Source organism: Ursus arctos, unplaced genomic scaffold, assembly GCF_023065955.2.
Source record: "Ursus arctos isolate Adak ecotype North America unplaced genomic scaffold, UrsArc2.0 scaffold_17, whole genome shotgun sequence".
Lineage (NCBI taxonomy): Eukaryota > Metazoa > Chordata > Mammalia > Carnivora > Ursidae > Ursus > Ursus arctos.
In genome coordinates, this window is record NW_026622841.1 from 13,407,812 (window position 1) to 13,419,871 (window position 12,060).

The 12,060-nt window shown below is 42.6% G+C and overlaps 1 protein-coding gene across 1 annotated transcript in view; it reads right to left on the reverse strand.

The window, feature by feature from the left end:
• Positions 1-2,425: 2,425 nt before the first annotated feature.
• The window catches only part of ZCCHC2 (zinc finger CCHC-type containing 2), a 58,228-nt gene continuing 48,593 nt past the window's right edge, over positions 2,426-12,060 (reverse strand). The window contains exons 12-14 of the mRNA XM_048218481.2: positions 11,184-11,312; positions 5,479-6,972; positions 2,426-4,544 (exon numbers count right to left, since the gene is read on the reverse strand). Of these exons, the coding sequence (XP_048074438.1) occupies positions 4,477-4,544; positions 5,479-6,972; positions 11,184-11,312 (1,691 nt within the window). The 3' untranslated portion in view covers positions 2,426-4,476. The remainder of the gene's footprint in view (positions 4,545-5,478; positions 6,973-11,183; positions 11,313-12,060) is intronic.

Here is a 12,060-nt window from a genome sequence, read left to right on the forward strand (position 1 = left end):
CATGTTTTCCTCACTCCCCCACAACTCATTTCCCTGAAAATAAACTGGCCCTGCTGTGGGGTGGCCAGGGTAGGGAAAATCAGCATTTTTCTTTATTCTTTTGAGATGAAGTGATGGAAGGGTTATGGGGTTGAACTATTGTCCCAGCTTGCCTCCGTTTGGTTTCACTGCCTTAACCTTAGAGTGCTTTTGTAATCAGTATGTAGAATTGAAAAAAGGTGTCTTCAAGTTCAAATGGATGATGCTCTTAAGTACTAGATGCTACCTGTCAAAAAAAAAAAAAGATTATTTTACACCATACTTTAATCTTTATGGAACCTTCTCAGAAAAAAATTTGATTTTTAGCACTTACATAAAAAGTTAAATGTGGATTTGCCTTGTAATGTACTTCTTCTACTCCAGTGTCGAATACGGGACTGCGCCACTCAGCCCAGGGCTGCCATAATTTGGTAAGCTCGCCAACGAGAGTTGATTTTTGAGGACAAGGAATATTTTGTTTTTTATCAGCGGACAGAGCTGAAGTAACTAACCTTAACATAAGGCAGAACTGTGTTTGCTAGGTTCTTCACCACCCAAAGCACCAGACCCGCTGCCCTCCTCCTAGACTCAGGTCTCTTCCCCATTTTCCAGTCTCTTAACCAGTAACCTCAATCCTCCTGTTCATCAAAAGCAATTTCAACGACATCCAAGTGCCCTCTTGGTGCTATTTCATAACGTTGGACCGTTCACATATATTCATCCCTTTAACCCTCACGGCCATAATTTAAAATACAGTCTCATTTTCTGTCTGGGGAAAATGAAGCTCAGAGGCCCAAGGCTCCTTCCACTTGCCGCCACCATCCCTGCTTCTCCCACTGCCTCACCCACACCCTAACCAGTCTCCGAATGGCCAGACCTTCTTGCCTCAACCATCCAAGTTTCTTTAAATACCATCGTCAACATGTTCCTCCTCTATTTAAAACTTGGTGACTTCCAATTTTTCATTCCATCAACCTCAGAATTTCCAGCCTGACTCTAAGTTTACCTCTTGAACCAGAAACCTCACAGCTCTTTCAAAACGTTCCCTCTCCTGCACCTGCCTTCATCTCCTCCTCCCACCTCCCCAGCCATCAAACACTGTCACCTGCAGTCCTGTGCCTCCTCCACACGGGACCCTCCCAGCCCCTGCCCTCTGCACACTCCCTTCCTGCACACAGCCAGGGTTCGCTTGCCTCTCCCATGCCAAGCCTTCCAAGCCCCCCACCCCCAACTCCGCTCAGGAGGGGGGTCAGGCTATGGACTGAGGGATCAGACACGGTCCGCGTGAGGGTAAAGGCCTTGGAGGGCAATGTGGGAACTCCCAGAAAACTGAGGACTTTAGTAGGTCTTCCAGTCCAGCACTTGCACTCTTGGATTTAAAGCCTAGAGAGCTCTTGCACACATCAACCAGAAGACCGGTACCGAAACACTCCTGTGAGAGCAAAAAGATGAAAACCACCCGGACGTCTGCGGACAGGATGGACAACGTGTGTGTATTTTCCCCTCTATGCAACACTGTAAAGATAGCGAAAACGAATAAACAACAGGAACGTAACATCAGGACCGCAAACCCAGAGGAGCAGAGACAGTCACAGAAAAGCACGCGCGCTGCCTTTTCTATAAAGCTCAGGAAAGTAACCCACTGCGCGGTGGAGGGAGGAGGACGGAAGATGGGAGGGGCAAAGCACGGAAGCACAAAGCCTTGGGCAGTGGGCTCCCGGTGCCGCAGAGGTAGGGGACGGACAGGGACACGGGGTGACACGGCGGGGCTGCCTGCACACTAACGGGAAGGCGGCTCCAGCGCGGATGCGCGCATCTGCGGGCTCCTGCCAACCGTCGGGGACCCTGTGATCGGTTCCAACCCGCTGCCCGAATGGGCCCGGAGCGAACACTCGTTAGATGGCCCCGGACAATCGTCCACTGCTGGGCGACAACCGCGGGGGCCTGAGCCGGGGGACGGGAAACCGTCATCGCCCCAGCCGTGACTGAACTGCGCGCACACGCGAGTCTCCCCAGCCAGAGCCAGGGGAACAAAAGCTACTCACTACGGTACTGAGAGCGCCCGGAAAACACAATCGTCATAAATCTGAGGAGGCAAAGCAGGTCCTCCACACTTCCGGTGAGGGCAGCCGCCACCGGAAACCCAGCCCCGGGCACACGGCGCGCGCTCGGCGGCACAGACACAGTCTCTCAGTGTCACACAGGCGACCCACAGAGCACAACCGTCGGGGGAAGGGGAAACCGAAGAACATCCAAATGGTAAAAAACAAAACAAACTCTGAGATTCACTGCCCCACATTACAGGGGAAAATGGGTTGACTCTTTAAAAAGAGAAAACAAATCACCATGTGTGATGGCCTCCTACTTTCACTTTTACAAAATTTGCAATAAACCACAATTCTTAAGCTGTTTTTCATTTTTTTTATTGCTGTTAATTCAAGGAAAAAGGGTTGCATAAAATCCAATCTGTTCTAGAAATATAAGTGGCCTTTCCAGTACATAACATTTCAAATATCAAAGTATATGGTAAACATACAAATAAGGAGAAGGTAACATACCTCCTATGTACAGTACAGTATTTTAAATCATAAAATAAGCTCCATAAAGTACAACTGGCAAGTGATTCACAATGCGGTCCATACGTGGCTTTATCAAAACTCTCACTGGAACAACTCAACTGCAGCTTAACAATTAATTTAATAATGTGGTCCAAAAATACCCAGATCAAATAAAATATATTTAATCAAAATAATTTCCTTTACTCGAACTTTTCTTTTTAAATTAAAGCTTTCATCTACCCCTCCATCCCCACCCCTTTCCCCTTTAACTCCCACCCTGAAAGTTAGTTTCAAAATGTACATTGCTGCTATAAATATAAATGCTACCTATGAAGCATTAAATGAAGCTTCTTTTTTCTTCAAGTTTTTCCTTTTATCTAGCAATCTGTTAGGCTTCTGAACCAAGACCAAATATTTAAGTCCCTCCGCTGTACACCGACGTTACTCCACACAACAAAAATCTATCATTTCTGCTCTGTACTAAGGAATGGGAAAACAAAACCAGCCCGACCCTTAACCTAGGACTATACAGTGGTAGTTGCTCATTGCTGTTGAATGCAGCAGTTCCAAAAATACACCCAATCTTCCAGATAATCTCAGTGCACTTTAGGAAATCAAAAATTACCTGGAAGCAATTTAGTACATAGATTGGCTTTAAAAAAAACTTTTTTTTTTAAACAGCAGCATTAAACTTAGTGACATGACACTGACATGATTAATACCATCTTAACACACTCAGAATTCAGTCTTTCACATTATAATCAAGCATAGTGGTAAACTGTTATCAAAGTGACTTTGCTACGAGAGACGGGTTAGGGAACAAACCTGACTTTTGCAGAAACCAGAGCTTCTGCTCAGATTGCAATAAACCATACACATTTTAAACACAACATAACACTGCTACAGTTGGTGTGAGAAAAGAAGAAATCTTTACTCAGGTAGTGTCTCTTTAGCACGACACAGTGGTAGACTACAAGTGAAATCGGCTGTCGACTTTCATTATAGACACAGACACACAGAACAACACTCACACTAGTTTGTTCACTTTATGTCTCTCTGAAGCAACAGGCTAAAAAAAGTATGATGAAGTAAAAAGTTTTTTGTGGTTTTTTTTGTTTTTGTTTTCATTTTTTTTTATTTTTTATTTTTTTAAGAAAAAGCTCTTTGTCCACTTCAGACATTGTATTTTTTCAGTTTCATATGGTTTTACTTCTTCCTCTCTCTTCCACTTACTTTAATTTTGATTTGGACCACAAGCACTGCATATATGTGTTTACGTGATGCTGTTTAGTACATATATACACACAATTCAGGGGACTTGATGTCTCCTTTCAGATTAAGGTGAAACATTTCATCCTCGATTTATAGACAGGGTAGGTCATGAAAGTGTAGACCAATGCGTGGCCAACCGCCCCTGCCACGGGTCACTGGAAGAAGGGTGGCGGGGAGATGTGTGTCCTTTAGGGTAAAAGTGAGAAGAGTGGGGAAGAAGCAAAGTTTCTCTTTTTCAAAACCATATGACTGTCACCAGTGTTGTAAAAAAAGGTCAAATACACAGTTTTAAAGATTCAGTAAACATTGCACACAGCAAGTATTCAGTGTAAAAAAAAAAAAAAAGCACAGCAAACATTTTCCTTTTGATAGTTTGTCTGGATGTTTAAATTACATGTATCATACAGATAAGCCTGTTGTTGAACCAGGAGACCAGAGGCTCAAAAGCAATGCATTCTTTTTTGTTTTGGACATCGGTACAAGAGAAATGAAAAATCCCAACTGCATAGAAATCTAGGAAATGTATAGACAAAGAAACACAAATAAAATACCTTTCCTTTCCTCCCCTCCACACCCCACCATGACTCCCCAACACGTCAGGGTATTAAGCAGTCAAGCTTTACTTGTTTCAGTCTGCAGAATCCAACGTATCATTAGAAGGGGGGAGGGGAGGTGCGTATCTCAGTCTGTAAGTGCCTAAAACGGGAAAGACAGAACTGCTAAGTCACTGCTTACAATGCAATGCATCACAAACCACTACAAGATAGCAAATGGGCATGCTCGGCAGAAGGCAGCTTCCTCCGCACTACTACGATTCCAAAATGGTAAAATAAATTACCTTCAAAAAGTAATAGGAAGTTTGTGCTTTAAGTTCAACCTAAAGCTATCAAACTCAATCTTCCTTTAAAAATGCCAAGTATATACTCGCAATTCAAGACTTTTTTTCTGAGTGAGATTTGGCAAAATGACAAAAGCCAAATCCAAGCAGAAGGTAACAGTCTGACCTCTCCGCTGAATTTGCGCTTACTCATACTCATTTAAAACATTTTCTTGTTTCTGGTGGTAATAACATTAAACAGAGTTCAAATAATTCCCTTACTCCCAAACCAGTGCTTAAATATTTTGTTCCTTAAAATGCAGTAGCATTTTTTTTTTTTTAAGCATCTGCTGGGAGGGAAAGGGGAAGCATGAGGGAATGTGCGTGAGGCCAGCTGGCTATGCATCGATATGCTAAAGAGAAACTAAAAATCAGACATGTCAGATGACTACATTACTTCCTATTTTTTTCAGTATTTAAAAATTTTGCTTACTCTACAAAACAGGATTATAGCTTTAAAAAAAAGTGCTGCAAGAGATTTGACATTATCATATAACGCAAATTCCCATTATATTCCTTCAAAAGTGCCTCAATGGTTTATGCTTTCCTTAGAAACTGAATTCCTCTCAACTTCCTTGTGCTGCGTGACCTGGGTCTACACTAGGTTTTCCCATTTGCATTTTCGGATTTGTCACCGAAAGCACAACATCCATAAATGAACACACACCAGCTCTTTCTGCCACAACAGGATCAGTAAGGTAGGGAGAAACGGGCACACTCAAAAACAAGTCCTCTGGGAGCTCTCATGATTACCTTGTTGACTGGCCTCCATGGACGACTGCTTGCACTCCTGTGCGTAGTGTCCGCTTACACCACAGTTGTAACATGACACGTTCCCGTTCTTCTTGGGCCCCGAACCGCTCGTGTTGGCAACTACATTAGGTGCTGGATAGACAGGATAGAATCTCCCAAATCCCGCCATTTGTTGCATGCCGTAGTTGGCTTGGCTCCCCATGACTGGGTCATGCACCAGTCCATTTGCATATGGAGTCTGAGGCAGAAAAAAAGGAAGTTGGTTTCCGTTGCTCTGATGTGCTTGGTTGAGGTAGCTGCCATTGCAGATGGATGGCAGAGTAAAGAACGACGGGACTCGGTACATTGGTCCGGGCATCGGATTAGGATAGTAGTAACTGTTTAGCTGAAGGTTTCCATTGGTCCCACAGCTGCACCTGCGCCCACAAGAACCACAAGGACCCGAGCCCATCTGCTGGGGCGGCAATACGGTCCCGTTAGCGTTCGTGTTTCCCACAGCACTGATGTAAGACGTGCTGTCGCTCTGCGCAGTACTGTGTGTCAAAGCAGGGCTCGGGCTGGGGGCGGGGCCGGGGGTGTGGGTGGGGACGGCGGGAGGCCCGGCGGGCTGGGCCTGACTGATGCCCGCCCCCGCCGACTGGGCAGACGTGGCTGCCGTGCTGAGCACGCTGGAGTTCTGGCTGGGCAGCACGCTGGCGGCGAGGGGGGAGCCTGGGAGGGTGTAGGAAGCTGGTGGCTGGGCGGCTGACAGGCCGGCTGCTGGAAGAACTACCTTCACATTGGTAGGCTGAGGGACGGTCCCAGTGTTTCCCTCAATTTGAGGCACCATTTGATTTAGTCCTACCACCTGGGATGCAGATTTTGTGATGGGGTCCGTGGTAGCAACAGGAGATCCCGGAAAACTACCTGGGCTGTGGACAGGAAGAAAGGCAGTGTTTGGTGATCCAATGCTCAGGCTCGCGGGGGGCTGCTGTGGGATGTTAACTGGGCAACTCTCTGAAGACCCCTGTGGTGGCGGCAACTTCAGCCTCTGGATTGTGAGGTGTAAAGCAGGGGCGCTGCTGTGTGGGAGGAACGCTGAAGGGAGAGGTAAAGGGGAAGCCAGTAATTCAAGGTGTTTTTCTGATTCTCCAGTAGAAGCTGTTGGCCCCAGTATTCCAACAGGGGTAGAATTGGTGGATTCCCTTATTGCAGAAATAGCAACAGGACTGGGAACGAGCATCCCTATTGTCTTGCCATCGGCAGATTTGGGCGGAGGAACAACAACATCAGACTTCTGGGCACCATTGTGCATGACACAGTGTAAAGTTGGCATAAAAGAAATATGCTGATACTTGGGTGCGGTTAGGGGATCTTCTAAAAGGCCTCCATTGTCGCTTCCTAATGAAGCAATCTGAACAGGTGGCTTGACAGTGACGGTCTGGTTGACAGAACCATAGCCTGTAAACCTTGTTGTTGACGGATTCCCAGAATCCTCAGAATTGCTGTCTGTGTCTAAGGGAAACATATAAATAGATGTTAAAGCATGCATCACTCCCATCTCTTGCTAGAAATAAATATCTATTTTTTTATTTTACTTTTTTTTTTAAGTAGGTTTTATGCCCAGTGTAAAGCCCAACGTGGGGCTTGAACTCACGACCCTGAGATCAACACCTGAGCTGAGATCAAGAGTCGGATGCATAACTGACTGAGCCACCTAGGCGCCCCAAATTTTAAGTGTATCTAAAACGAACTCTGAAGTTTAGAATTGGAAGAGATGTGTCCCTCCATTTCCTGACCGCCAAGCTGACTTTCATTTAATTTTTGGCTTTCTATGGACTTTGTTTAAAAAATATGGAGATTCTGGAAAAGGCAAAACTATGGTGGCAATAAAAAGACCAGTGGTTGCCAGGGGTGGGGAGTTGACGGCAGAGATGAAGAGGCAGAGCACAAGGGACTTTGAGGGCAGTGACAATGATCTGTATGATATTATAATGGTAAATATGAGTCATTATACATTTGTCCAAAGCCCCTGAAGGTATAACAACCAAGAATGAACCCTTAGGTTAACTATGGGCGCTGGGGGTGATAACATGTGAATGGATGTTCAGGCTTGGTAAAAAGTGTACCACTCCAGTGAGTGCTACTGATCACAGGGCAGGCTGTCTATGTGGCAGCAGAAGTACAGGGGAAATCTCTGTAGTACCTTCCTCTTCATTTTATTGTAAACCTAAAACTGCTCTAAAAAAATTAAGTCTTTAATTTAAAAAAAATCCATGGAGAGATAAGCAACAAAAGGTTAACTGGAGACTGAATGAAGCACAATAGAAATACTGAGATTTATTTAATATTGCCTTATTACTGAGAAAAGGATTGGATCTTTTTAACCTTAATACATTTTAGGCCATTCACTTGATTTGTATTCTGCACTGCCAAACCCAAGGTCTTCACATGGGTCTCACACACGATACAATTTAAAGGAGCTCAATCACAAGACTATCCTTCACCCAAATATCTAGAGGTAGGGAATGGAAGAGAATGGAATAAATATTCGTACTTTTACATTTATTTCAGTGGGGAAAAGAACATTTAAAGCTATTATAGTCTCAAAACAAATGGTGTTAGAACACAAGCAGCAAGGCAAATGCAAGCACGCTGCCATTTCTCCCATGGCAAAACAGCAAAGCGGCAAATCCAAAATTATACTTCATATGGCGTTATTGCTGCAATCGCTCTTATGCTTATATACAGAAATAGTGTCAGTCTAGACTTCCTCTGGGTGTCCTGACTTCTGGTATGAAGAGGGCAAAAGAGAAAGTCTAGTTCACAATATGTAGGTATCATAAACCCAAATACTGCAATAATACGCAGAGTAACCATGCAATTAAATGTAGTGCCTATTTTAACATGTTTTTTTGCTCATAAATACAAGTAGAACTATACCACATACTTAAAAATGTTTACGTGTATTAAGGTAACAACTAGCTATACTATACTCAGCGAAGATGTTAAGAACTTTTGAAACAATACCAAAAACAAATCATACTAGTAGTCTTCCTCAAGAAAGGTTAAACAGAACGTGCTTAATGACACAGGATGTCAACAGTGTTATTAACTCAATTATTATAATTTAGGAAGAAGAGTTTCAATTTATGAGTAAGTGGTTCTAGCATAAACTTCCCTTAATAACTGAGGTGTTTCTTGCTAAACATTTCAAAACAAAACGTATCCAAAAATTAGTCACTTATTCAAGGCATTTTATCTGTATCTGTAACCATCACAGGAATACACAGTTAAAGACAAACATTTAAGTCCAAAGAAGACAGATCATTTTTCAGGTGGTTAACTACATTTCTCTATGAACTGGGCTTTCTTTAAATCTTAAGTCATAGCAAATGGCCCCATGAGTTTAAATGATCCCAAATGGTTTCCCGAGCACTGTAAGGACTCATCTAGCTAATTAGAAATGGTCTCTCCCTTTTTTTGCATTGGCTTTCAAAAGTATGAAGTCTCAAAACAAAACCCCATTATGAGCAACAGAACAACAACAAAGTCACATGCTTTTTAAAGCAACCATTTCATGCACTCAAAATTCTAAAAATGATTAAAGCTTTTTCCCACAGTGGATATTCTCCCCCTGCTGGTTTTAGATATTCCAAATGATTCTTCATTTAGGAAAGGTTCAGTTTAGTCACTTGATAACTGAGCCTCTCCGACAAAGGGCAAGTTCCTCCATCTAGGCCGCCAACTCACGCTGACGACAGGAAAGGGAGGCTGCGAAGTAACCCAAGCGCACAGATGTACTCTCCACAATTCTGACCAAGAGGCCAAATGTGCACTGTTAGCTCCAGAGCCCCCAGATTATTGGCACCTCCTACAGAATCAAGCAGAGCATGTGGAATGACACTGAAAGCTGGTGTATTCTGAATAAGGCATAAAAATGCTCTCATTTAACTTCCGTAAGAGCTCTGGGCCGTTATTTCCATTTTTTTTCTTTTTCATGAGGAAACTGCAGATCAGAAGTAGTACTGCCTCGGATTAGAACTGGTGGTAGGGGCACTGCACGCTGCATTTGATAAGGCCTCGAAACCACTGCAAAGATCTTCTTTCACTGTATGTGATACAGCAGCACTCTTGCCGCAGCTCCCTAAGACATGGCACAGAAGCTAAGACCTCGGAAAGCTATACACTGCCCAGGAAGAAGCCCCGCGTGGCTGAAATGCTGTCGTCTAAGGCTCTCTAGAGATCTTCGTGGCCCAAGAGAAATCCTCTAATACTTCCCACTAGCATGGGTACACCTTATAACCAAAATGTTCCTAATCAGATGTTTATAACCAAGATGTCTTATCATGTGTAAAGAATGATAAACTCATTCAACATATATTTTTGAGATCTCATTTCCAGAATGGTAGGGTAAGGATCTCTGACACGCCACTCCTGTGTAAAAGGAACAAGAATCCTGGCAAAAACTGCCAAAATCGGCTTTTTCAGAACTCTAGAAATTAACTAAAGGCTTACAGTGATCTGAGGAGTGGTTTACTCCAGAAAAGCCATGGAATCTCTTAAGAATAGTGAGCACTATGGCATTTTACCTTGCCCTAATGCCTGTGTACTTTCTCCAGCTCAGAAGTAGCTTTATAAATGAAAAGTTCTGCAGCTACAGTAGCTATATAAACTAGCGAGCAGCCCCTAGAAAAAGCATGGGTTTGGAGCTATCTAAAAGCCCCATCCTCAAAGAACCTGTCACTACTGGCCTAGCAGTTACAGCTCACTCTGTGTTAACAGCTGCTTACCCACAGGGCATTTATCACAATCAGCAGCAAATGTTTAACAACTTGGCTGCCTGAGGCAGCATTACCAGTTGGGGCTAAGGAGAGGTTGACCAAAAAACTTAAAAGAAAAAAACCGAAGAATGAGATGTCCACAGGGAGCTTTGAAAAGCTTTCACATATTCCTGAAAATCTAGAAGGCCATGCTCATGTCTAGGGCTGTATGTAAGCCCAGGAAAGACCTGAGAAAGCCCTACACTATTACTTTTGGCTGACTCTAAGCTTCTGTTTAAGGAGGAACTGAGGACGTAACACATACAGAAAACAAATAGCAAAATGGCAGATGTAAATCCTACCTTATCAGTAATTACAATAAAACTAAATGGATTAAATATTCCACTCAAATGGCAGAAATGGGCAGAATGGCTAAAAAGCCATAATTCAAGTACCTGCTGTCTATAAGAGACACACTTTAGATTCAAAGACACGAACTGGCTTAAAGTAAAAGGACAGAAAAAGAAGTACCCTGCAAATAATACCCAAGAGAGCTAGAGTGCTATATTATTCTCGGATAAAATAGACTTTAAGACAAAAATTGTTACTAGAGGCAAAAAAAGGACATTTTATGATAAAAGGATCAATCCATCAGGAAGATATGTATATTATAAATATGTACCTCTAGCAACACACACATTTTTAATTTTTCTACAGTGAACTCTTTATTTTATTCTGACTGTTTTCTTTCTACTTAATTTCACATGCAGTGAAATAAAGCTTTAAAAAATCAACATTGCTAGGAACTGCCAAGTCAGTGGTCTATAAGACACCCTTTATATCAGTTAAATTTAAAATCAATAATGACATTTATAGGAACATAAAATTACTTGTGTCTGACTGATTTTAAGAGACAACACACATTTTCCTCCACCACCCCCAGATCCCTTCCCGAGAGCAAACCTCTGTCTTTCTCTTCTTCACTTTCAAAGCTTTCTCTTCCATCATGTCGTGGGCTAGAAGGAGAACTGTAACTCTCTGAAGAGGTTTCTCCACATGTGTCATGTCCAGAACCAATGTCCAAATTCACATCTAAAAATAACAATTCTATTTTTTAAAAATCATGTTAAGCAGTTAAATTAATTTCTGAACTGAACCATTAGAATTAGTTACAGCTGTAAAAACTTCTTTCTTTCAGTTTTTCTATAAACACCTAAAAACATGGTCCTTGACCTAGGTAAAAGTTTATTATTAAAACACAATTTTAATTGAAAATAACTGAATAAGAAATACATTCTTAAAATAAAGGCAGAGGAACAAGTCAATCTTACTGAGTTTAAAAAAATCAGAGTTAAGGTTCTTTGTAGGTTCTGCTCAATAACGGCACAAGTAGCCATCTTCTAAGTCTAGATATTTTAACTCCTCAGAACTTATTGGAAAATTCATTCTTTAATAGAACTCAAGAATAGAATGGACTGCCAAAAATGCTTATTCGGTTAACTCACTACGCCTGAGTATTTAAAAAGAGTCAAATGCATCCCATCTAGTAGACCGAGTAGCCCCTCGAGTTCTGCCCAGAAGCTGAGCCCACGTCGAGGTGGGGTAGGGGGTGTAGTACAGAACCTGTCATGATCAATTAGCCATATCTATTTTGGGCACAGAGAAAAGATTATTAGTATACCTAGTACTAGACATTCCTGCACTGGCCCAAACTTAGATAACTGTTCTTTTCATTTCTGTAAACCCAGTAGCTAACATAGCTTCTGCCTCACAGCAAGCATTCAACACATGTTTGGTATATAAATCCCCATATAAGGAATTCTGGAGGCATTTTAGAATT